At 49.5% G+C, this 26,796-nt stretch overlaps 1 protein-coding gene across 1 annotated transcript; it reads right to left on the bottom strand.

Annotated features, from left to right (window-relative positions):
* Positions 1-291: 291 nt before the first annotated feature.
* FOXRED2 (FAD dependent oxidoreductase domain containing 2) lies at positions 292-24,656 on the bottom strand. The gene is made up of 8 exons (XM_023559950.2): positions 23,626-24,656; positions 20,955-21,206; positions 19,024-19,287; positions 17,009-17,175; positions 8,552-8,717; positions 6,860-7,101; positions 5,434-5,604; positions 292-2,416 (listed from the first exon to the last, which is right to left on the bottom strand). The coding sequence occupies exons 1-8, from the start codon at positions 24,306-24,308 to the stop codon at positions 2,178-2,180; spliced, it is 2,184 nt and encodes a 727-aa protein (XP_023415718.2). The 5' UTR covers positions 24,309-24,656; the 3' UTR covers positions 292-2,177.
* Positions 24,657-26,796: the final 2,140 nt, after the last annotated feature.

The raw sequence follows: 26,796 nt of genomic DNA, 5'->3' as shown, positions 1-26,796 counted from the left end.
TGGCTACGAGGGTGGAATAGCTAAGGAAAAAAGCCAGCAAACACAGCAAATGGTCTTCACAGGAAAAAAGTAGCTCTGCTTGAAACCAACTGCTCATTTACAAAAAAAAATTTAAAAAACCTAAAAAACAACAGGAAAGATATCTAAGCAGCTGAGCCAGAAGAGAATCAGGTCTCATTAAAAACAGACAAGCTGACATTTTGATTGAATTAACAACTTGGCAGATGCGGGGGGTGGGGTTGGTGGGGGGGGGGGAAGCAGCAGATGTCGCATATTTAGGCATTGACGAACTTATGTGTCACCACCCCGTGAATTTTTATTCGAACAAGGGGCTCAGCCAGTCTTCCATAATCAGGTAGGCCAGATGTGTGTAACATGATTCAGTACTATGGGTATAACCCTAATTACAAGATTTATTTTTTAAAAAAGACTTTGGGAAGGGTGTGTGTGTGTGTAGGGAGGTGGGTGGGCTGAGGGGACCCTATTTTGGTTTGCCTGTAATCTGTAGAAGACACTGTAAGTCCAAACCCTGGGATTAGGGAGAAACTCTTAATTTAAAAGTTCTGACCGTGCAAGTTATTGCAAATATTGTCATTGCTTCCTGACGGGTGAGGCTGTTGGGGTTTCACTGCTGTAACTCTGCACAGACCAGCAAGGCCGGTCATCTGTGGTGAAGGGATCTGGCACCTAGCGCAGAGGGGACAGGGGCCATGTCCCCAGGGAAGGGCTGGATCCAGAAAGCCAGTGTCCCTCTCACTCTGAGTGGATACATGAAGAACTGGTAAGAAACAGCAGGAAAACAGTCACCTAGGATCCTGGGGGGTAGGGAGGGCTAATGGTTGGCACAAATGGTTAAGCCTTAGACTACTAGCTAAAAGGTTGGCAGTTCAAAACCACCCAGAGGAGCCTGGTGACTTACTTCTGAAAGGTCCCAGCCTTGAAAACCCTATGGAGCAGTCCTATTCTGCAGACATGGGGTCACAGAGTTGTCTAGTTGGAATTAACTAGATGGCAACTAACAACACCATCCTGGGCGCGGGAAAACCACTGTCATTATTTTATGTACAAATGCTTTCCGACGGCTTTCTAACTGGGATGAAAAAGCTAAGGAGAGTGGGAAGTGAGCAGACTCCTTTTGAGGAAGGACGATGAAGAGGTGCTGGGAACGAACTCATCATCGTTTTCATAAAAAAGCAAATGGCTCTTGCACTTGGCATGGGGGGCTCTGAAGAGATGCTGGGTGAGTCACCACCCAAAGAGGGCCTGACATGAGTTACAAAACTTGACCAGGCAAAGGTGTTGTTCGGGATGCCCACAGCCAGGTGGAAGGTAAGGAGTAGGGAGAAATGGAAGTTGGAGATTAGTCAGGGAGCAGAATTCTGGGGAGAGAGTGGCTCGGTTCTACTCAGTTCTGCTGCTCAGGGCCCAAACCTAACTAGATAAAATGGCTTTGCAGGGAGCTGTCCTATCTCTGCCTTGACGACAGCCCCAGGCCTATAGTGATAAGCCACACTGGCACCCATGGATCCTGCAGCCCAGCCCAACCCTGCTAAAAACAGAGGGAGACAGGAGGCAGCCTGGTGTGGTGGGAAGAGTGTACCAGGCTTCAGGCCAGACAGACCGGGCCTGCCAGCTGAGTGACCTCAGGAGTCACCGAATCTCTCTGAGCTGGTGTCTTCATCTGCAAACTGAGGACCACCATTCCACCCACCCTATGTGACTGCAGAGAAAATAAGCCCTTTTGTTTGAAACACACTGCGGGCCATGCAAACCTGTCCCCCTGTGAGATGCGCACTGGAAGTCCAGGCCTACCTTGGGAGTGGACAGCGGAGGAGAAGAGCAGACAGGCACTGAGAGGGACAGCACTGAGGCCACCCGGGGCTCAGCGAGAGTGTGCAGACATGCCCGGCTGTGGAGGGCAGCTCAGGCCTTGCAGATGGTGCTCTTTACCTGACCCCAACCCCCAGGTATCCCGGGACCGGAGCAGGAGGGTAGGAGACCACAGCATCCCCACACTCCAGCCCTGCATGCCCTCCAAGTTGCTTCGTGCATTCGTGATGACCATCTGCGTGTCTCTGGCAATCACACACCGGGGAGGGGGCCTGAGGTGGGAGATGGGCATCCTAGCTGTGGCTGGGTGCTGGGGCATGGCCACTGTGTCCATGGCCTGGGGGCACTCAGAGCTCACGCTTCTTGTTATCCAGGGGCTGGACTGTAGGTCCTGGAGCTAGGGGGTGACTCGCTGGCTCCTGGTTGCCAGGCTGCCGGCTCATGGTGGTGTAGTACCGCAGGAGCCCGCTCTCCACCCCGTGCCGCCGGAGGTACTCCGTCCCCACAAGCCCCTGCATTCTCAGGTAGCCCTGCTGGCAAAAGGGTGGCAGCTTCTGGCGCGTCAGGGTGAACAGGAAGCAGGACTCTACACAAAAACAACAGAGGGAGAAATCAGTCGGGCTGGGGGGATGTGGGGAAAGGCACAGAAGGAGGGTGCTGATGCCCCAGGGGCTCACTGGAACCCTGAAGCCGACATTCCCAGGCTCCTCACATCCGACCCAAGTGGCTGTGGATCTTGTCCTTCCTTGAGGTGCCAAGTACAGGAGGCTGCCTGGACGATCTGGAAGACATGGCTCAGCTCCCACAGATTAGGACAGAGTGTCACGATCTGATGAGGCCAGGCCAGGGTGGGGGCTCCATCACTCGTGAATGGACCTTCAGCCGTCTCTTCTGGAAGAGTGCTCCTAGTCCCAAGTTGCTTAGCTTGGGCTCTATGAATTAATTCTCAGTATCTACAAGTTTTTAGATTATTAGTTTTGACTGTTATTTTCTGTCATCTCCCATAACACATACAGTTTTTAATTCAAAGTGGACCAAAGACATCACCTGGGATGAAATAAGAATACTTGCTCTCTGACATGTAGGACAAGGACTATCTCTCACCTGATTTGAGAGGACTAGGGTCTGATATAGAGTCCCAGGATGGCAAAAATGGTTAAGCGCTTGACTACTAGCAGAGGGGCTGTTGGTTTAAACCCACCCAGAGGTGGTGTGGAAGACAGGCCTGGCGATCTACCTTCGAAAGGTCAAAGCCTTGAAAACCCCGTGGTGCAGTTCTACTCTGTACACGTGGAGCCACCATGAATCGGAATGGGCTCAATGGCAACAAACAACAGCAACAACAGTGTCTGATACACAACAGTCAACAAATATCTGCTGAATAACAGTAACACCAACAGGAATGGATGATCCTAGGCATTCAGGGGATTAAAAAAAAAAAAAAATTGGCTTGCTTCAATCCGTTCCCCCTCTGAATCATTTGGCTTCTCTCCCCAAGTCCCTCTGTGGGTGTGGCTGTCAGATGTATCTTCCAGTTTACTAATTCTCTTTTCATCTCTGTCTAAAGTACTACTACACCTTTACACTGAATTTGTAACTTAATTTTTTATTTCCAGAAGTTCTACTTGGATCTTTTTCAGAACTGCTCAGTTTTGGTAGTCTCTAATCCATCATACTATGAGTAACCTATTTTAAAAAATGTCTTTACATACATTCTTTATATTCTACTTATTTACTGTGTTGCTGTTAGTTGCGGCTGAGTTGGCTCCGACTCATGGCAATCCTACGTGTGCAGAGTAAAACTGCCCCATAGGGTTTTCAAGGCTGCGACTGTTTGGAAGCAGATCATCAGGTCAGTCTTCAGAGGCACCTCTAGGTGGGTTCGAACTGCCAAGTTTTTGGCTAGTAGTCAGGTGCTTAGCTATTTGTGCCACCCAGCTGCCTACTTACTTATTGATCCATACTTTATATTCTATATCTGATTATTCCAGTATCTGCAGTTTTTGTAGGCTCGATCCTCTAGATTGTTGTTTTTGCTACCATTCCCTCACGGTGGTTTGTGTCCTTATGTGTTAGCTGACTTTTAATTGGGAGTTCATAGTCCTTGGAACTCAATCTATTGGAATTCCTTGAGCCTTAAAGTGTGTTCCTCCAGAAAAGATCTACATCTGCTTTCATAAGACACTTAGGATTCCTGCGCCACGATGGTAATATGAAGTAGAGCTCCAAACTCATGTGAGTGGGGCCAAAAAAAAAAAAAAAAAAAAAAACTCAACAAAAACTCATTGCAGTCGAGTTGATTCTGACTCACAGCAACCCTATAAAACAGAATAGAACTGCCCCATAGGGTTTCCAAGGCTGTAAATCTTTATAGAAGCAGGCTGCCACATCTTTCTCCTGCAAAGCCACTGGCGGGTTTGAACCACTGACCTTTCAGTTAGCAGCCAAGTGCTTAACTACTGTGCTACCAGGGCCTAGTGGTTGGAAATTCTCAGGGGAGATTTTTTTCCCACTCTTCCCAGAGCCAAAGCCAAGGTAAACATGAGTTCCTTTTATCTACTCCTTTGGAGGGTTTTTCACCTCCCAGATTATCCACTGAGATCCAAACTTTATTTGAGGGTCTCTAAACAGATCTCCTACCCTGCCCAGCTTCACCTTCCCATCCCCAAGTGCTGGTCAGTTAAAACCTCAGCTCTAGGCTACTGATGGTCAGCAGATATCCCAGGCCCAGCAGTGGATGTGTGGTTTCTTATAGCATCTGGCCTCTGGGGAGTTCCCTTGTTTTCCTGCTGGTTCTTTACAAAAGACATTTTGTACAGTGATTTTTATTTTCATTCCTGGAAGACAACGTTCCACTGCTATTCATAAGGTTTTCACTGGCTAATTCTTTTCACAAGTAGACTGCCGGGTCCTTCTTCCTAGTCTTTCTTGGTCTGGAAGCTCAGCTGAAACCTGTCCACCGTGGGTGACCCTGCTGGTAAGTGAATACTGGTGGCATAGCTTCCAGCATCACAGCAACACGCAAACTCCGACAGTACAACCGACAGACACGTGGGGGAACTGTGGTGTTGGTGAAGAATACTGAATATATCGTGGACTGCCAAAAGAATGAACAAATCTGTCTTGGAAGAAGCACAACCAGAATGTGCCTTTGAAGCAAGGATGGCTTCTTACATGTCCCAAGTATGCGTCTTACACACTTTAGACATGTTGTCAGGAGGGCTCAGTCCCTGGAGAAGGATATCATGCTTGGTAAAGTACAGGGTCTGCAGAAAAGAGGAAGACCCTCAACAAGCTGGACTGACACAGTGGCTGCAACAATGGGCTCAAGCATAACAACGATTGTGAGCATGGTGAAGGACCGGGCAGTGTTTCTTTCCGTGGTACCTAGGGTCGCTATGAGTCGGAACCGACTCGATAGTACCCAACAACAACGTTATTCCTGGAAGGGGTTTCTGTGAGTACCTGGTCTATCATATTGCAGGAAACGGAAGTCTCAAGTTTGCATTTCTACATGTGGGTCCTGAAATCCCGCAGGACACAGAATTAGTCTTTCTTTGGCCTCTATCTCAGTCCCTTTGTCCTTCTGGGAACTTAAGTTACCTGCATAGAAGTTGCGCAAATCGGTGTCCAAACAGTTCTCTAGGAAGCGCCTCAGAGGCAGAATGTGTCCGACTGGGGCAGTCCAGTCTGTCAGGAAGTCTTCCACGATGTGATGGATGGCTGTGGGCCGAGGCAGCAGCCAGTCTGCAGGGCGGAACCTCACCTCCTGCTCTGTGGGAGGAAGAGGGGGAGCCGCGTCGAAGTGAGAGGCTAAGATTTCCATTCTGGAGCTGACACAGTGGTGGTTCCTGCACATCCCAAATGCCCCCCTTATTCATACTTGGCTTTCCTGATCCACCTCTGCAGGGCCTCTGGTCAGCTTATTCAATGGCCGTCTGCAAATATTTGAAAAGCTGATGTGTGGAAGAGGGACAAGACTTGTCCCTTATAGTGAGGGTGGAACTAAGACTGATGACTTGGTGTTTTCCTAAGACTAACGTGGACTGAAGGTCCTATTGTGGCTGCTTCAAAACTGGTGTTTTGAGTAGACTCAGAGGCCCTGTGTTAAAAGGGGTCTTAGATTAAGGTCATCTAGTCCAGCTTCCCACCTGTTGTGGAATCCCTTCTGTGATGTCCAAGTCAGATGGTCACTGAGCCAAAACTTTACCAGCCCCGGATTGTGCAACTCCATCCTAGGAGGCAACCCATCCCACTGCTGGACAGCTTGAACTTATACTGGATATAAACCTGCTTCCCGGTCACTTCTACATGTTGATACTACCTCTGCCCTTTGGATCACCCATACGTAGACCACCCTCTTCCACATGACAGTCCTTCAAGTTGTGATGCAAGAGTCGTGTTCCCAAGGGGCTCATTTACTGGTAGCTGCTCTGGGCTAGGCACTGTGCTGGGCATTCTGTGCATATTATCTCATTTACTCTCATATGACCCTACATGGAAGGTACTATTGTTATCCCCATTTGACAGATTAGGAAACTGAGGCTCAGACAGGTTAAGTGATGGCCCAAGGTCACACAGTGAGGAAAGGACAGGCCTGGAATTTTCACCCAGGCCTTGCTGTACTCCTGTTTTGAAAGACCACCTCCAGTTCCTCTCCCCGTTCCTTCTAACACTTGGTCTCCAGATTCTATCCCCTCCCCGCTCCACCAGGGCAGCCTCCTTTGAATGCGTGATAGCACGACAATTTTCCTCTTACTATTTTTTTTTTTTTTATGGGGTACCTGCAGGAGGTTATGACACCCCAGGTGTGGCCTGCCCAGGTCATGGAATGTTCCAGAACCTGGGAATATCAATGGCCATCCTCTGGCCTTCTGCTCCTTCCTTGTCTCTGGGTAGAGTCCCCCAGCGGTGCCCCTTGTCAGGTGAGAGTGTCAGGTGTGAGGGCTTGATGGTGACAACTCTATAGACCATGGTGTCCCACCTCAAGAAAGCTCCCGCTCGGGGTGAGGGCAGAGCCGCAGCTCACCGGTGGGGAGATGTCTGTAGTAGTAGATGACGGGGTGGAGGAAGTTAGACTGCCACGCGTCTTTCATGTGCCCCACCGACCGGTCATAGAAGAAGACGTCCTTGTCGGGTCCAGAGTAATTCCTGCCGTACTCCATGTTGATGACAAAGAGCCCGTGCCTTGCCTGTCTTCCTGTGAGAGCCTCCAGCTGGGCCAGCATCTGCATGGGGAACTCCTCCAGGTACTCAAATGCAGTGGCATTCCTGGGTATAATGGCAACATGGGATGGACGACCCTTAGTATTACGGCAGAGGGGAGAGGGGCATGTGCACGCCTGCGTGTCTCCCTCCAGGAAGCTTCAAGCTAACGGTGGAAAAGCCTCTGCTCAGCTCCACACACCTCACCTTAATATTGCTGTGACAGCTGAGCCCTGACTTACACATGGGATAGAGTCCAGAAAACTTTGTGTAACCTGAAATGGATACGAGAGAACAGTAATGGGAAAGCCCTGAGGAGGGAGTGAAGCCTGGTTGAGTGTGAGGAACAGGAAGGAGGTGGCTGGAGTGGAGTGAATGAAGGGAGGGTATGGAAGAGGGCTGGAGAGTAGGCAGGGACCAGGTCATGGGGGCTGTAGGCATGAGGAGAACTCAGGATTGCACCTGGGGTGCAAAGGGAAGCCATCGGCCCCTGGAGGTACTGAGCAGAGGTGAGATTACTGTGACTCAGGTTCTAGAAGGCTCACTCTGGCTGCTCTGCTGAAGGCAAACCATGGGGCAAAGGTGGGCAGAGGCCCACTGGGAGGCTGTGGTACTGGTAGAGGGGAGAGATGTAGTGGCCTGGACTAGGTGGTAGTTGCGGAGCTGGTGAGAGGCCCTCAGAGTCTAGATCAAATCTGAAGGCAGGGCTGACAGGGTTTGCCTGTGCTGTGGTTACAGGGTGGGAACGAGTGGAGTCGGGGATGAAAGCAGAGTCCACCTGAGCACTGCTGCGCCTCATGCGTGTCCCAGAACTCCATGTGCCATTGGTCTCCCTGATCAGGCTCTTCCCTGACTGCAGGTGTCTCCCCCGCCACCGGCCCCCCGCCCCTTGAGTGCCCTCCCAACCCTCTGGCTCCGGTCCTCCTCCCCTCAGTGCTCTGCATTGCTTCCTTCTCAGGAGCTGTCCTCTGTGATCTGCCGCTCATCGCTAGGCTGAGAAGGAGCTAGCACAGTCCTGGCCCGAGGGAACTCGTAAATTCCCACCCCTGGCACCTCTGAGCTGTGGTTCATTGCTCAGCCACTTAGTGCCAGGTACTTGCTGTACTCGGGTAAGGCAGGCATGATTATCCCCATTTTACAGATGAGGAGAGAAAGGTTCAGAGAGGCTAACTCACTTGCCTAAGGCCACACAGCTGGGATTCACCCCCAGGTCTGTCTTGCTGTCTGCCGAGCTTGTGATGTTGGTGTCACTAATTTTTACCCAGCATAAATCTTCCCTCCCCCCGCCATGGGCTTGAGGAACCAGAGTTGCTCCACCCCTGAGGTAGGGAGAGCAGAGCCAGGGCAGGGTGTGGGGGTGAAGCTGACTTGAGGGGGGGTGGGGTGAGCAGGGGGTGAGGCTGAGTGGAGGGGAGGGTGGGGTGGGCAGGGGGTGAGGCTGAGTGGAGGGGAAGGTGGGGTGGGCAGGGGGTGAGGCTGAGTGGAGGGGAGGGTGGGGTGGGCACAGGCTACTCACTCCTTCAGCAGGACGACGTCGGCCAGCACACTGAACATCTGGTAGAGCCCAGATGCCTCGTTCACACGCCGGATGATAGCGCTGGTCAGCTGGGTGATGGGGCGCTCGGTGGAGGGCCAGGCGATACCGTGGTGGCGATGCTCCAGGAGCCGGTGGACAGCACGTACTGCAACAGGCAGACAGCGTGTGGCATGTGGCACCCCAGATTTGATCTCTCGCCCCCAGTGGGGAAGTGGAGTCCTCGTCCACTTCTATGGACTTGGTCCACACTTGTGCACATGGCTCAGCGCAGACATGTGGGTGGTGAGAGCACGAGCAGGGAGGCAGGAGATACCTTGGGAGCAGGGGTCAGCACACGTTCTCTGTAAGGGGCCAGATGGCCAATATTTGTGGCCTTGTGGGCCATACAGTCTCTGCTGCAGCTACTCGACTCTGCCCCTAATGCTCAAATGCAGCCAGAGACAACGGTTAAAGCAGCAGGCATGGCTGGGCTGGGTGCACAGGCGTTAGACTGCCTGCATGTGGACGTCGACCATCATCGTCACCTCACGGGTGACCTCAGACCAAACGCACGAACTCAAAGAATGTAATCAATGTCACTGAGTTGTACATGTAGAAACTGTTGGGTTGGTGTATGTTTTGCTGTGTATGTTCTCAACAACAACAAAAATTATAAAAAACAACAAAATAAAAACAACCAAACACAGGGGCTTCTCTGGAACCTTCCCCTTCTCACAGTCCCCAGTTCTAGCAGGACTCCCATGTGGAAATCCTCTGATGGCCTCTTCTCATTCAGGGCGTAAATCCAATCTGCCACTAACTTCTAGTTTCAGAAGCTTTGTATATTTATGGAAGGACATGAAAACAACTGCTGCGGAATACGACAGGGAGACATGCGAGTGGACGTCTGGGGCTGTGGTGTATGGCTGTGGAGTGGCGCCTGCTCGAGGGGTGTGAGGGGTGACATCCTGCCTGCATTCCTCTCGCCAGCCAAATCGTGTGCCCTGTGTGCCCAGAGGAAAGGGCACAAGCTCTACAAGGCCTGGCGGTGATCCCAAGGATACCCTTTGGTAGCTTTAGAATCTCAACCACGTGAATGGGAGCCTGTTATAGGTTGAATTGTGTCCCCCCAAAATTATGGGTTGTAAATCTTAACCTCTATGCCTGTGGTTACAGTCCCATTCGGGGATGGGCTGTTCTTGCTATGTTAACACGGCAAGATTAATGTAGGGTACGTCTTGAGTCAAATCTCTTTTGAGATATAAAAGAGATTAAACAAGCAAGCAGAGCAGGGATGGGGTAATATAGACGCCAACATACATGGAGACCTCCAAGGAAGCAGAAAGCAGAAGCTGAGCAGATAAGGGCCTTCCCTCAGAGCTGACAGAGAGAGAAAAAGCCTTCCCCTAGAGCCGGCGCTCTGAATTGGGACGTCTAGCCTCCTAAACTCTCAGAAAATAAATTTCTGTTTGTTAAAGCCATCCATTTGTGGTATTTCTGTTATAGCAGCACTAGATAACTAAGACAGAGCCCTTCAGGAGAAAAAAAACGTTGTAAGGTTGTTAAAAAAAACACCTGAGAAAACACGAGACCGTCTGGCTTCTGGATGGGACCTTCCTTCCGAGCTTGGAAACAACAGGAGAAATCATAAGCAGAACACTAAGAGATCCGACCACATAAAAATGTCTGCGTTTAAAAAATAGGAAGATTAAGACCAAGCTGGGCTAGAGGACATATTTTACAATAAACATGACAAAAGATTTATGGTCTTCGTAGGTCAAGAACGCTTCCAAGTTAATGAACAAAACACAAACATCTGAGAAGGCAAGGATGCACACAGAATTCATGTGGAAGGGAACTCAGCCAGTCGACAAGCATCGGAAGAGCTGTTCAGCCTCACTGACAATCTGGCTCTCTGGAGGGAGTGAGGATTAGACTGAGTTTTCCAAGAGTTTAGAAATTACACAGCTGGAGAAGCTTGGGAATGGTGCCCTGGACAGAGGGAACAAACTACAAAGAGAAATGAAATCTTGAGAGAGTTTGGCACCTTTGAAGAAGCAGGGTTGGCATGGAGAAGCGTGCCCCTGGGTGGTGCAAACAGTTAATATGTTCCTGCTTAATGAAAGGTTGGAGGTTCGAGTCCACCCAGGGCCACCTTGAAAGAAAGGCCTGGTGATCTATTTCTGAAAAATCAGCCATTGAAAACTCTATGGAGCATGGGATCACCATGAGTCTGGATCAACTCCACGTCAACTGGTTTAGGAGTCCTTGGGTGGTGCGAATGGTTAAGTCCTTGGCCTCTAACCAAATGGTTAGTGGTTTGAATCTACCTTTGGAAGAAAGGCCTGGTGACCTACTTCCAAAAAATCAGCCATTGAACACCCTATGGAGCATAGTTCTACTCTGAAACACATGGGGTCGCCATGAGTCAGGATTGACTTGAGGGCAACTGGGTCTGCCATGGAGAAGGGGCGAGGGGTGGGGTGGGACTGGACGGGTGAGTGGGTGCTGACCTGGGACAAGCTCTAGATATCCTGCTGAAAGCTGGACTCTCCTGAGGCAGACAGGAGCCTCTGCAGAATTGTAGGCAAAGGGAGAACACGATATTTTTCTTGAAAAAAAGGTTGTGTTCGTGGGTGCCCTGGAGGCTGGAGGGGAAGCAGGGAGGCCAGTGAGGAGAGAGGAAGAGGCCCGGGCTCAGGTGAAAGCGAGGCACGGATGGACTGGGAGCTATGCAGGAAGGAGGCGGCAGGGCTTCCAGCTGGTCTTACCCCCCACAGCACTTAGTGTCTGTACCCCCACTGTTTATCTTGTGTTACTTCACTGTTTCTACTTGCTTCCCTTGGGATCTGTTTCTTGGCTGAAAGACGAACAACTGAAGGCTCAGGCCCAGACAGATCTTACTCTGTATGTCCTCACTACTCAGTGACCACAGCAATAGAACGCCTGTACCCCAGAAGTGTTTCCCATTTGCCTGGAGAAGAGCAGCATAGCCTAGTGGTTAGCTGTGGCCTTTAGAGTCAGATGGATGTGGATTCAAATTCCACCTCTGCCACCCACTAGCTGGGTGACTTTGGCCAAGTTACTTCTCTGTGTTCCAGCTTCCTCATCTGTAAAATGGAGTTCAAATATTTGGACCTACACCTCATGGGGCTGTTGTGAGGATACATTATATGATCTGAGGAGAAGATGGGATAGAAGAAAGCAAGAGAGATGAGGCAGCATCTGCCAGGGCGGATACGCGGGACGGCAACAGGCGCGGGAAGGACGACCAGGGCTTCTTTTTGGGGAAACAGCTGAATAGACAGACACTTTTAATTCCATATGTATATATGCATTCCATATTCATATATATATTCAATTTGCAAATATTCTGGCTTACAGACAGCTAAAAACCTCTCCCCCGTTTCCTTCCCTGACAGCATGCATGAGGTATTAAAATATATCATCTGGAAGTCAACAGCAAGACACAATTCTCTTTCCCTGTCAAACTGAAAGGAGAGTGAAATGCAAAAACTAGCATTAGGGTAACGTGAGGCAGCGAATTAAATACAGAAATGGGGATGAAGGACCCTATGGTTTTCATGGCCCGTGTAACTTGACCAGGCCACAATGCACCCATCCAACAGCCTTCTGCCACCGTTTACGGAAGCTGGGGGGCTGTGGGTGGAGCCTTCCATCTTCACCCCCCTGATTCCAGAGACAGGCTTGGGTTCAGGAGGCTTGGGCATCTATCTGATTTCCAGAGCTAGCTTGAAGGAGTTCAAGCATAACAGAAACACAACAACAACATAACAACAACAGGAGTCAGAAACTGTCCTTCTCAAGCAACAGCCGGCAATGACAGCAGAAGCTTGACAGTACCATGTCCGTTCTAACTACACTAGGTGGCTGAGGCAGCTCCCCTACCTAGAGAAATACACCTGTATTTCTGTAACGTCTGAATTTCGTATAAATGCCTTACCTTTTATTTTACACACACACACAAAAAAATAAATAAATAAAAAATTCAAGTTTAAGGAAAAAAAAGGAAGTTAGAAAAAAAGAAAAGAACAATCAGAATGTCAGTGGTGGTGCTCTCTGAGTGACATGATTATAGCAAATTTTATTGTTTTCTTTGTATTATTTTTTATTTTTCAAAATTTCTATGAATACGAGTTACTTTTTACGATCCAATAGGGACAGATGTAACGATATTTAGAAAAAATATTAACATCGAATGTCCTTGGTGATAGAAGACAGGGGTTCCATTGCCCATTCTTCGTATTTTTCAGATTTCCTATTTTCCACCCATACCTAACCTGCTGCGACTGAGTCGATTCTGGCTTATAGCAACCCTACAGGAAAGAAGTACAGCCAGAGTGTGCCTTGGAAGCAAGGATGGCGAGACTGTCTCATGTACTTTGGACATGGTATCAGGCAGGACCAGTCCCTGGAGAAGGACAGCATGCTTGGTAAGGTAAAGGATCAGTGAAAAAGACAAAGACCCTTGATGAGATGGTTTGACACGGTCGCTGCAACAACGGGCTCAAGCATAACAACGATTATGCGGATGGTGCAGGACCGGGCAGTGTTTCTTTCTGTTGTGCACAGGGTCACTATGAGTTGGAATTGACTTGATGGCACCTAACAACAACAACAACAGGACACAGTAGAACTGTCCCATAGGGTTTCCAAGGCTGTAAATCTTTAAGAGAGCAGACTGCCACATCTTTCTCCTGCGGCGTGGCTGGTGGGTTTGAACTGCTGACCTTTCGGTTAGCAGCTGAGCGCTTAACCACTGTGTCACCAGGGCTCCTTCTCCAACTATCAGCTCTAAGCTTATCAGGGCTCCATTCTTTCAGATGGAATCACCTCACTGAACTTGGGGTATCTAAGTAAGTTTCAACAAGATCTGTGTCCTCCTTCCCAGAAGATGAAAGGTAGGAAACAGCACGTCTAATATCCAGTCTCTCCTTGAACATACTCTCTACGGGGAGGGTGCTGGTTTGCCTTCTACAGCAGAAGAGAAAAGCCTTGAAGAAAGTCTCTTCTGAGAAAGAGCCTGGGGCTTGGAGTTCAAATCTTGTGACAGCAAGGAAGTCACTGAAACTCTGAGTGTCAGGATCTCTTTGAAAAACGACAATTTCACACCCACCTCACAGAACGTGGGCGACACTAATAGAGACACAAATGTTCAAAGTGCCTGGCCTGCTGACCGTACTTAACATGTGGGAATTCATTTCTCTCTGTTTGATAGAAAGAGTTTCTATTTCACATTTATCCTTAAACTCTCAAAGCAGCGATTTCTGGGTAGGGATAATTTCATACAATAAACAGAATTATTTTTTAAAAATTAGCATTTTATATGCAAACATTCTCAAGTTGGCAGAAACTTAGGCCCTCAGTATCAAGAGTTTTGAAAAAGAATATGATCCAACTGAATTTTTTTACTGAAATTTGTCGGCAACAGGAGAGTCTATGTGTGCGTGATACTTTACAGCTGTATAACCAGTTACTGACGAGCTGGGCCCAGCTCAGGGAGAATCCATGAGTATCAGAGTACAACTACGCTCCATTGAGTTTTCTTTTCCTCATAAGATTTTTTTTTTTAATTTAATTTTGTTGAGAATATACAACATATACCAATTGGATGGCTTCTACGTTTAACATTTAGTGACACTGATTATATTTTTGAGTTGTGTAATGACTGTCACCCTCCTTCTCTGAGTTGTTCCTCCCCCATTAACATAAATTCACTGCCTCCTAAGGTTCTTATCTAATATTTCAAGCTGCTGTGGTCAATTTGATCCCATACAGTTTTTAAAAAGAGCTTAATGCTCAAGGCAGACCTTTTTTTTTACTAGTTAAACTAAACAATCGTTCGGTTCTAAGATAACTTCAGGGATATTTTTGGTTTAAGGTTTAAAGATTATCTCAGGGTAATAGTTTCAGGGGTGCATCCACCTTCATGGCTCCAGGAAGTCTGGAGTCCATGAGAATTTGAAATTCTGTTCTGCATTTTCCTTCTTTTGATCAGGATTCTTCTACACAATCTTTGATCAAAATGTTCAGTAATAGTAGTGGGGCACCATCCAGTTCTTCTGGTCTCATGGCATAGGAGGAAGTTGTTCATGGAGGCAGTTAGCCACAAACGCCATATCCTCCTCCTATTCCCGACATTCCTTCTTCCTCTGTTGCTGCAGGCGAATAGAGGCCAACTGTCGTGCCTTAGATGGCTGCATGCAAGCTTTTGAGACCCCAGGCACTACACAATGAACTAGGAGGTAGAACAGAAGCACTGAACATGTTATTAACTGGGGTATTCCATGGAACCATGACCCTAGCCCTCCAAACCAAGGCATCAAATCCCATGATGTTTTTGGTTATACATAAGCAGCCTCAGTAGCTACTCTTTTTTTTTTAATGTCGTTGTTGTAAATACATCTATCGCACAACTTTTGCCGATTCATTTTTTTATAGTGTGCAACTTACTGACAGCAATTACATCAATTGGCTGTGCAATCCTACCCTTAATCAAAGCATTATTTCCATCGCCGTTAACCACCCCTTGACCCCTTCCCCTCTGGCCCCTGGTAACCACTTATAAACTTTGTTCTCTGTGCATTTGGCTTTTCTTGTCTTTTTATATAAATGAAGTCATACAGTATTTGTTATTTTATGGCTGACTTATTTCACTTGGCATAATGTCTTCCCGCTCCATCCATACTGTAGCATGTGTCAAGACTTCATTTCTCCTACGGGCTGAGTAGTTTTCCACTGTATATAACGCATTTTGTCTATCCATTCATCTGTTGATGGGCGTTTAGGTTGTCCCATAGGGCGCAGTGGTTAAGTGTTTGGCTGCTAACCAAAAGGTGGGCAGTTCGAATACACCAGCTGCTCCTTAGAAACCCTATGGGGCAGTTCCACTCTGTCCTATAGGGTCACTATGAGTCAGGATCAACTCAACTACAATGGGTTTTGTTTCGTTTTTATAGGGTTTTCAATGGCTGATTTTTTGGAAGTAGATCACCAGTCTTGTTTTCCAAGGTGCCCCTGGGTGGACTTGAACCTCCAACCTTTTTGTTAGCAGCCAAGCATGTTAACTGTTTGTACCAACCAGGTATTACCTTATTCAGCCCTCATACAGGTCCCATGAGGGTAAGAGAGTTCACCTCTGTGGGAGGCACAATAATGTCCCCCTCCAAAGATGTCCATGTTTCAAGCCCCAGAACCCATGAATATGTTGCCTTATATGGCAAAGGAGACTTTGCATGTGTGATTAAGTTAAGGATTTTGAAGATGGGAAGATTGTTCTGGATTACTCAGGTGGGCCCAGTGTAATCACAAGGGTGTGTATAAGTGAAATAGGGAGGCAGGAGGGCCAGGGTAGGGGAGAGACTTGAAAATGCTATGCCACTGGGTTTGAAGATGGAGGAAGGGGCTAGAGCCAAGAAATGGAGGTGGCCTCTAGAAGCTGGAAAAGGCAAGGAAATGGATTCTCTTTGAGCCTCCAGAATAATGCAGCCCTGCCGACACCTTGATTTTACCCCATTGAAACCCATTTTGGACTTTTGACTTGCAGAGCTGTAAGATAATAAATGTGTGCTGCTTTAAGCAACCAGGTTTGTGGAAATTTGTTATAGCAGCAATTGGAAGCTAATACAACCTTGTTTACATTTCTGACATCAAGGATGTCCAGCGGAACCTTAGAGAAGTTATGGGACTTCACTTCTAACATCATCCAGCTGGCCAGGAACCCACGTTAGCATTCTCTTAAGCTCAGCGTTCTTGCCAGTGCATGGTGCTTAACCCGTAGGAGGCTTAAACATGTAACAGGCACCCCCAGATGTACCGAATTTTACACTTTATCTGATGCTTCTCTAGACATATCCTCAGACCACAAAATTGTTTCCACAATCTGCCTCAGACAGGGGATTTATGACAACCAACTACTGATAAAAAAATCCCTTTACTAAGATCTATCTATATGGGATCAGTGGTTAAGAGCTTGGCTGCTAATCAAAAGGTCGGCAGTTCGAATCCACCAGCAGTTCTGCTCTTCCTATAGGGTTTCTATGAGTTGGAATCGACTAGATGGCAACGGGTTTGGTTTTTGGTTTTGGTATATGGGATTGAACAGACAACAGAAACTTGAAGGATTAGATAGGAAACTTAGGGGGCCATGAGTTTATGTGAATGCAAGAGGAAAAACTCAGAAAAGGAGGGTGAGAATGGTTGCACAACTTAAAGAATGTTATCAATGTCACTGCCTTTACATGCAGAAACTGCTGAATTGGTAAATGTTCTGCTTTCTACATTTTCAACAACAGCAATGACAAAACAAAACAAATTACTGAAAAAAAAAAAAAGGAATCCCTTCATGCTTCTGAAAATCAGGAGTGTGTTTATAAACCCTGGGGGTCCTGACGGTGGCTCTGTCTGGGGACAGCTGGCGCTCTCGGCCGGGCTCACCTGTGTATCGGAATCCATGGATGAAGCCCCCCGCGGATTTCCGGTAGTCCACAGAGTGACTGGCGGTGCCCAGGACAAACAGACCCCGGCTTCCTTTGGACTCGTAGCTAGCTTTGATCAGTGGGTACTTCTTGCTGAATGTACCCCCTGAGGAAAGCCTGAGGGAGCTGTGAGTGGAAAGAGATGTGACATAAAAACAGCTACTCTGTTTGAAGGACTTATTACCCACCTGGCACAGACCCAGGTGATTTACTTTTCTTATCTCATTTAAACCTCAGCTGGACCCTAGGAGGCGGGTATAATTATTCCCATTTAACAGATGAAAGTGACTAAGGCTTAGGTTAAGCACTTGGCAGGTCAGGGACAGAGGCAGGATTCAAACCCAGGACTTAAACCTGGGGCTCTGGACTGAGACCAGGTACTGTTGAGATCTGAGGGAAAGGAGGATTCGATATAGGCCCCCCACAACTCCCCCTTGTCCTCTTGTGCCTTGGCCAGAAGAAAAGTGAGAGACTGGGTGGATTCTTTGATACCAAGCCTCACAAGGTATCAGGGCAGCAATGTCTAAAGACTGCTGTTATTGTGTGACGTAGAGTTGATTCTGACTCATAGCAATCTCATGCGACAGGGGAGAATTGCCCTAGAGTCTTCTAGGCTGTAATCTTTACAGGGGAGCCCTGGTGGTGCAGTGGTTAAGAGCTCGGCTGCTAACCAAAAGGTCGGCCATTTGAATCCACCAGTTGCTCCTAGGAAACCCTACGGGGCAGTTCTACTTTGTCCTATAGGGTTGTTATGAGTCGGAACTGACTCCACAGCAGTGGGTTTGGGTTGGTTTGGTTTAATCTTTATAGGACCAGAGAGCCAGGCTTTTCTCCTGTGGAGCTGCTGGGTGAGTCTGAACTGCCAACTTCTTGGTTAGAGGCTGAGTGCTTAAGAGTTAAGCCACCAGAGCTCTGTCCAAACACTAGGATCCATAATACAGTTCTTCAAAATAAATGATAAATATTAATTTTAATAGCAGCTAACATCCTATTGAGCACATAGTATATGACAAGGGCTTTTCTACATTGTATCTCATAATAGCCCTGTAAGAAAGTAACCATTAGCCCATTTTAGCTACAAAGAGACTGGGGCACAGAGGGGTTAAGTAACTGTCTCAAAATAAAATTACAAGTAATAATTTTAGCAGCTAATATTTTACTGAGCAATTATGCCAAGCATTTTCCTACCTTAATCCTCACGACAACCCTGTGAGAAAGAAACCCTTACCCCATGTTAGAGATGACTAAAGGGGGCAGAGATGGCTCTCTGGTAGAGGTCTTGCCTTCTATGCAGGTTCGATTCCCGGCCAATGCGCCTCACGCACACCACCACCCGTCTGTCAGTGGACGTTTGTGTGTTGCTATGATGCTGAACAGTTTTCAGCAGAACTTCCAGACTAAGATGGACTAGGAAGAAAGGCCTGGTGATCTGCTTCCGAAAACCAGTGAAAACCCTACAGATCACAACAGTCTGACCCACAACCGGTCAGGGGGATGGCCCAGGACGGGGCAGCAATTCCTTCCGCTGCACGTGGGGTCGCCGTGAGCTGGGGCCTACTTGGCGGCAGCCAACAACAACAAAACTGGGGCAGCGACGTTAAGCTGCTTTCCAGAGTTTGTACAGTTGGTAAGTGGAGATCCCAGGCTGATGTCAGAGACCATGCGCCCAGCCCACGGGCTGCACTGCCTTTCCACAATGTCACCTCCTTTTTCTGCCTGTGCTTGCTCTCCTGCCTCTCAGAGGAAGATCTGCAGCTGCTTGCTCCATGGGTGGAGGGCCTCAGGGCCACTTGGGGGCCCACAGTGGACACAGAGCTCCTGTCCTAGGTGGGAAGCCAGTCAGTCGACAGTGGGTCAGCCCCGTTGTGTAATTACCTGGAAGCCCTGTCACTGGCCACTAAACAGTGACTCTGTTCCCCAGGCAGGGTCAGATGGGTTTGCAAAGAGCTTCCACCTCCTCCCTTTGGGACTCACCTGTTGAAGATGGAGAAGTTGAAGTTCCAGCCCAGGCAGCCGATGACCCGGTCGTAGGCCACACGCAGTGCAAAGTTGTCATTGTCGTCCTGGGGGAGAGTGATGGCCTCGGTGCTCTGGTTGGCTTCCTCCGTGAGGAACTTCAGAGTGATGTGAAGCTTGCCCTCACGGTCTTTCACAATGGCCAGGTCCTCCAGGTCAGACTCAAGCAGCCCATCCAGGGACTTAAGCTGGTAGGTGTCCAGGAGGCCATTGTTGATGGCTCTAGGGCCCAAAGAGAATGCAAGCAGCACCAGTCAAGGAGGGGGTGAAGGGACCCAGACACTGCACTGCATGGGCTGTGAACTGCCATGCTGTCTCCATGAACGCACTGTTGTTGTTGTGTGCCATCGAGTTGATTCCGACTCACAGTGACCCCCTATGACAGAGTAAAACTGCCCCACAGTGCTTTCTAGGCTATAACCTTTAGGGGAACAGATCTCCAGGCCTTCCTCCACGGAGCTACTGGGTGGGTTCGAACTGCCAACCGTTTGGTTAGCAGCCGAGTGCTTAGCCTTTGTGCCACCAGGGCTCCTGGGTACCAATAAATCCCATCCAGCATCCTTCCAGGGCCCCAAAGCCCTTCATGATCTGCCCCACCTTTCACTCTAGCCTCATCTCTCCCCGGTCCTGCCAGAGCTCACTACACTAAAGCTACTCTGGCCTTTTTTCAAATCTTCAAACCCGCTAATCTCATGTCTCAAGGCCTCTGCATGGCCCAAGCTCCACATCCTTTCACCTGGTGTCTCCTGCTTATCTTCAGACCTTCCCTAAATGCTGCCCCTCTTCACATGCCCTTGTAGGCCTTCCCCTTTTGTACCCCTATGATATCTTGCACTTCTCCTTTATAGTACCTACCATACTTGAAATTATTTCATTCTGTATTGTTACTATTACTGCTGCTGTATGCCCAGCACCCTAACATGCCCGTGGATTGACACAGTAGCTGCAACAATGGGCTAAAAGAGCAATGGTTGTGAGGATGGCACAGAGCCGGGCAACATTTCGTCCCACATAAGGTCACTATGAATTGGAGCCAACTCAACGGCACCTAACAACAACAACAACAGTTATGCCTAACATATACAGTAGGTGGGCAATAGTTGTTTTGCGATTGATGACTAACTGGTCAGTTAGAACCTTAAAAGCTTATTAGCCAGGAGAAGTTATACTTTTAAACTGGGGACTTCTTTCCTTCCTTCTTGCCTGCCAAGCTACCTATCTACTTACAGACCTGCTTATCTGTTTATTTTTCAACATTTAATGAGCCCCTCCCTTGTATCTAGCAACATGCTGAGTGCTGGGCATTCAAAGATGGATAAGACAGAGTTTCTGCCCTTAGGGAGCCCACTCGCCCAGAGGGAGAGAGGCATGTGAACGTGCTGTGAAAGTGGTATGGACGGGCGACAGGAGGCTTGGAGGAAGGAGTGGGTAATCCAGCTGGGCTCAGGAAAGGCTTTGAGAGAGGGTTCTCCTCAGATTTTGGGCTCATGGCACAGAATTAGGGGGCAGTTTTGGTTCAGTGGTAGAATTCTTGCCTTCCACGTGGAAGACCCAGGTTCGATTCCCAGCCAGTGCACCTCACGCACAGCCACCACTCATCTGTCAGTGGAGGCCTGCATGTTGCTGTGATGCTGAATACGTTTCAGTGGAGCTTCCAGACTAAGAAAGACTAGGAAGAAAGGCCTGGTGATCTACTTCTGAGTATCAGCCAATGATAAGACCCGATGGATCTCAACAGCCCAATCTGCCACTGACCATGGGGATGGCGCAGGACTGGGCAGTGTTTTGTTTCACTGTGCATGGGGTTACCACGAGTTTGGGGGTTGACTTGATAGCAGGTGACAACAACAATAACAAGTACAGAACAGAAAAGCAGGTATGTAGCATACCTGAGGTCTCCAACATAGTGAGTGGCCCAGGAGAGCCGGACCCGGGAGCGGCTCAGCATGTGGATGAAGTTGGTGACACCCAAGATGTTCTCTGCTGTCTCAAAGGCTGAGTTCCCACGGCCCAGGATCAGCACGTTCTGACCCTCAAAGTCCTCGGGGTCAGTGGACACCGACTCATAGCCCTCCACATATTCGGAGCCAGGGAAGTCAACCTGGTTGGGGACTGACAAACCAGTGGCGACAAGAAGGACACTGCAGGTGGGAGACAGAAGATGACTTAGTCTCTTAACCCTAAGACCAAATAAAACAAAAAAAACTAAACCCACTGCCATCGAGCCGATTTCAACTCACAGCAACCCCATAGGGTTTCCAAGTCTTTAAATATCTATGGAAGGAGACTGCCACATCTTTCTCCCATAGAGTTGCTGATGGTTTCGAGCCATCAACCTTTCGGTTAGCAGTGGATTGCTTTAACCAGTGCGCCACCAGGGCTCACCCTAAGACCACGAAGTGAAAAACCACCATCTGAACCTGCCCAGCTGGCTTGTCTGCCTCCCCCAGACTGCTGGTTCCTAAGAAAAAACAGGAGAACATTTATTCATTTGTTTATCCTTATACTAACCTATCCCGGTGTACCTGAGAGACTGTGCCCGTCCCTCCACTGAACCCAGTCCGTTGCTATGTGCTGTTGAGTTGATTCTGATTCATAGCAACCCTAAAGGACAGAGTAGAACTACCCTATAGGGTTTTCCAGGCTGTAATCTTTATGGGGAACCCCAGTGGCTGAGTGGTTACGCGCTTGGCTGCTAACCAAAAGGTCAGCGGTTCGAATCCACCAGTAGCTCTGTGGCAGAATGATGTGGCAGTCTGTTCCCGTAAAGATTCATAGCCTTGGAAACCCTATGGGGCAGTTCTACTCTCTCCTATAGGGTCGCTACGAGTTGGAATTGACTTGATGGCAATGGGTTTTTAATCTTTAGAGGAGCAAATCCCTAGGTCTTATCTCTCACGGAGCCGCTGGTGGGTTCAAACTTCCCATCTTTTGGTTAGCAGCTGAGCACTTAACCATGTACTGGATACATCTCCCTTAAGGCTGTACTGTGATTCTACCAAGATAAAGGAATTAATTTTACTCTCTGACTGAGGAGAAGGTGGCTATATGAGAAATCAAGCAATTCACCTAATTTTCAACACAGCAATCAGAGGAAGTAGCACCCTCAGTGATGAAAACAAAACTTGAGGTTCTTCTTTCCCCTTTTGGCCTGCCTGGCGGATTCGGATATTTGCCAGGCAGTTATCTGTAGCAGGCTGTGTACTAAGTGTTTTCTATGCTTCATCTTAATCCTCAGAGCGACCTGGAGTTGGTACTATCTGTTCTGTTTTACAGATGAGGAGACATAGGCCTTGAGGCCTCAAACCTCCTAAGAGCATCAGAGTAGAACCTGAACACGTTATCAGCCTGATTCCAAGGTCCTGCTCTTTATCTGGTGGGATTACAACCCAGTGATGGGCAGCGGCTGGACAGCGGGGTCCTGCAGGCCTGCAGAACAGTGTGACCGTGGAGTAGGTTATGGAATGGGACCAGATGGCCCTCAGGAAGGGCACACGCAGCTCTTTCTGCTCCTTGGCCTCTGATCTTCGTCCACTTTACTCATATCTCTGCTTCCTCTGGAAGCCTGGTGGCGCAGTGATTAAGTGATCGGTTGCTAACCAAAAGGTCAGCAGTTCGAAGCCACCAGCTGCTCCTCGGAAACCCTATGGGGCAGTTCTAGTCTGTCCTATAGGGTCACTATGAGTCGGAATCAACTCCAAGGCAACAGGTTTCGTTTTTTTGGTGCTTCTGCTACACAGCTGCCTGAAGCAAGCAGTTCAAATTGGCATAGCCCTTCTTCCCCTGGGTGTAACAAGGAAAAGGCCTCTGGGAAAGGCATGAAAGATGAATTCCAAATGAGCCCTTGCCTGGAGCCAAGCACTAGGCTAGTGGCTAGGAAGGGAGTGGCAGAGCGTGGTTCAGTGGGAAGAACACAGGCTTTGGAGTCGGAAAGATAGCAGCTGAAGTTGCAGCTCTACCACTCCTTAGCTGTGTGATACAGCAGAAGTTACCCGAGGTCTCTGAGGCTCAGTTCTTCATCTTAAAGTGGGGATGAGTAAACCTCCCCCATAGGGTCCTTGTGAAGATGAAACAAGTGTGGTACAGTAAACAAGTGGGCTTGTTTACACAATATTAAGCTGTCTCCAAGGCAAAGAAAGCCCAAACTGAATGCTAGTAGCAGTGCCCATCAGGCTTCCCACTACTGCTTCTGCTCAGAAATCTCAATGAGCTTGTCTAGTACTTGCATTTCCCCTAAATGGACTCCAGGAACACCAGTTCCGGGTGATGCTCTACCCACTGAAAGGGTTTTGTGGATACATGAGCTTAGACGGTGCTGAACACTTAACCCGACAAACAGTGCATCACAGTGAACGTGAAAATATTAAAGACTGACGAATCCTGGAGGATTGGACCACTTGGGGAAATGATGGTTGAGATGGTTGAGCACCGAATTTCAGGCAAGGAAGGAATGGCAGAAATGCACCGTTTCTCCCATGGCCACCACACCTTACTGGCTAACCAAGGTCCTTCCGGAAGGAACCTGGCTTCAGCAGGTCAGCTGTGGGCCGCGTTCCTTACCTGCATTGGTATGCCTGGCCCTTCTGGTCAGTCAGGATGAAGTAGTGGCTATTCCAGGCCTGCCCGTCCTTGTCCAGTGTTACATGGCCAATGGTTGTGTTGTACAGTACGTGGAGCCTCAGCTTATCTGCGAAGTCGCCCAGGTAGCGCACCATGTCACCAGCATCGGGGAAGTAGGCCCGGGAGTAGTGTCTGAAGAGCAGCCTGGGGTCATGGCTCAGCAGGGAGTTCCAGTCGTGGCGGAGGTTGAACTCCGCATTGGCCTTGCCCGTGTACCTCTTGTTGATGCTGATCAGCTTGCGGTGCCGTGGGTAGCGCGCGAAGAAGCTGCCGGGACGAGAGCTGCGCTCGAACACCACGTAGTCGCGCCCAGCACGCTGCAGGAAGTAGGCCATCTGCAGGCCAGCGGGCCCGGCGCCCAGCACGCAGTAGTCCCGCTGTGGGCGCAGGGCGAGGGCCGGGTGCAGGGCCAGGGCCAGGAGCAGCCCCGGGGGGCTCCAGAGCGGGGCTGCGGCGGAGAGGCCCATCCTGTGACAGACCAGAGGGGAGGCTGGGGGATCACCGACGTTCCACGGAGACAAGGGCCAATCCTGTCCCTCACAGACGGAGGCCCAGAGAGACAATCTGGGGTGGAGCCAGGCACAGAACTCAAGGGCCTCTGGGATCACTTGCCTCAACCCCATCTTTTCCAACTGGGATCTGGGGCTCCCTCTCAGGAGTCCTGAACCTCTCCATGTCCTGGGCCTCCTCTCCCATGGGCACCAGCCCACCTCTTATTGCCATGGCAACCTCCAGGGTGCTTCGATCCCGGGGGAGGGGGAGTGTTCTCCCAATTTCCCCTAATTTGATGGGTGCCCAACACCCCTCTGGGGCCCTCCCCAGGCTAGACCCCTGAGAGGCAATGATTCTCTTTGGCCACGCCCCCGCCCGCTGGCTGTAACCTAGAGGAGGTGTGGCCTGGAGGACTCCGCCCCCTGACAGGTTCTGGGCGCCCGCCCTCTTCGGCCACGTGACGAGGGCGTCCCAGCACACCTGCGGCCACGCGACGCGAAGCCGCCCTCCCGCCGGCGCGCGCTTTCCCGGCGCCGGCTCCCCGCGCGTGCGCAGTACCTGCGCCCGCGTCTCCCGTCCCCCCGCCCACCGCTCCACCCCCCAGCGGAGAGTTCGAACCTCCCAGCCGCTCCGGAGGCAGCCCGCAGTCAATTGAGGCCAGGCTCGGCTCGCTCGCGCGCCGCGGCGGCGGCGGCGGCCCCGCCCCTCCCGCCCGGGCCAATGGCAGCGGGCGGGGTCACGTGCGCGGCGCGCGGCACGCCGGGATGGGCGGCCGCCTGTGGGCTCCGGCCAGGGCGCGGGACAGGGGCGCAGGTGCTGCGTGCTGCTCTGCGGGGCTGGAGGAGAGGGGGCTGCAGGTGGCCACACCGGGAGAGACTGGAGGGGCGGGAGGACAGGTGAGGGCTGGGGCACGGGGCTCTTCTTTCTAAAGTGTGCCTCTGCACGTGTGAGGGGTGGGATTGTGGGAGATGATCGCTGGAGCCCCAGCTCTTACACCCCGCTGCAAGGTAGCCAGAGACCGGCTAGTTGGCCTGTCCGATTTTGTGAGACAGGAAACCAGGGTGGGGAAGCCATGGACAGATCAGCCAGTTAACAATCACTACGGTAATTCAGTTTATTCTTTACTAAGGAGCATACAGGACGGACTTGATTGTTCATCAGCCAGAAGTGGTAACATTTTGTAACTGACTGGCCAAATGGAGGGTTAAAAGTTAATTGCTCATACAATTAAGTGGATACTGCAATTAAAAAATACTCTCTTTACTCCAAATTAAGAACTCTTTCCAAAAAGACTTTTATTGGTTTATGAATCTAATCATGCTTTATGTGCTTGCTAACGTTTAAACAAAGTAGCTGGCGTAAGGGCTCTTAAACCTAAACCCACTGGTAAGGTGCAGAAGTGCGGCAGAAATGTTAGAGGCCACATGGAGAATGAGAAGAGGGACACTGTGTGAGCTGGGTGATCAAAGCTGGCTTCCCAGAGATGGAATGGGGACCCTGTGTGAGAGTTACGAGGGCAGATAGTGCCTTTATGAGGGAAGTACAGACAGGAACCTTGACTGGGCTTCAAGGAGCCCAGTGAGCTGGGGCTGAGGTTCTTTATTTTTGAACCTTTTGTTGTGATTTGGGTGAAAGTTTACGAAACTATTTTCCCATTCAACTATTCATCCACATTTTGTTTCATGACATTAGTTGCAATCCCCTCAGTGTAACAGCACTGTACCCACTGCCTCCCTGGGTTCCCTGTTTCCACCTGTCTTCCTGCCCTCTCATCTTTGCTTTTGTGCAGATGCTGCCCTTTTGGTCTCCTAGGGTTGACTGTTCTGAGGAGCACATTGAGGCTAAGGGTTCTTGTGGGCAGAACTGTACAGCCTTCCAGCTCTGCATTGCTGGCTCCGTCTTGTCATTAAGATGTGTAGCTTGGGCTCTGTAGAAAAGCCTTTCCTGGCCTCAGGCCAAAGTGTCTTACTAGGGAATTCCCTGTTTTCTTCCCAGCCTGTATCAGTCTCAGAGAAAAGCTCCATGATAGTGGAAACTCTGACTGTGGTGATCTGGTGCTTTCTCCAGGATCTCGCATACAGGAGGCCCTTAGTGAGCATTTGTTGAATAAACACTGGAACCAGAGAGGCTGAGGCATAAGACTTCACCAAATGGAACCTCTTGTCTGTTAACAGGGATGCCTACTTCTTAGTGACTGTGAAGATGATGAGGATGGGCACTGGCAAATAGCTACCTAGAACAGTTGCTGGTATCATTTAGTGAGTAGTAGAAAAGTTAGGCAGGGCCTCACAAGGTGAGATTGTGGGATGCAGGATGTTACTGAAGATTTCTGAGCACAGCATTGCTTTTAGTTATCGGCTTGGCCCCATGCAGGTCAGATGAAAGTGGGGCAGAACGGAGAAATGAAGCCTGTGGAAGTTGATGAAAAATGTTTTTAGAGGAGCTTGAAACTAACCTGCCCTTTCCCTGCCCTGAATCCCACTGGGCTGGGTAATGGCTTGGTGAGGACTGTCAGTCCAACCTTGAGACCTTGTGGCACCTGAAGCACCACTTTGGTGTGTATTTTCTAACATTCCACCTACGCTGACAAGGCCCCAGGAAGCACATTTTATGCTCTGA

The sequence above is a fragment of the Loxodonta africana genome, chromosome 4, assembly GCF_030014295.1.
Source record: "Loxodonta africana isolate mLoxAfr1 chromosome 4, mLoxAfr1.hap2, whole genome shotgun sequence".
Classification (NCBI taxonomy): domain Eukaryota; kingdom Metazoa; phylum Chordata; class Mammalia; order Proboscidea; family Elephantidae; genus Loxodonta; species Loxodonta africana.
The sequence above is the reverse complement of the archived record's forward strand: the minus strand, read 5'-3'. Positions and strand labels throughout refer to the sequence as shown.

Coding starts and splice junctions, on each gene's coding strand:
- FOXRED2 (XM_023559950.2), bottom strand. CDS start 24,308: ATGGGGTTGAGGCAAGTGATCCCAGAGGCCCTTGAGTTCTGTGCCTGG. Junction 19,288..20,954: donor CACTATGTTGGAGACCTCAG/GTATGCTACATA, acceptor TTTGGGCCCTAG/AGCCATCAACAATGGCCTCC. Junction 17,176..19,023: donor AACTTCTCCATCTTCAACAG/GTGAGTCCCAAA, acceptor TTCCACTCACAG/CTCCCTCAGGCTTTCCTCAG.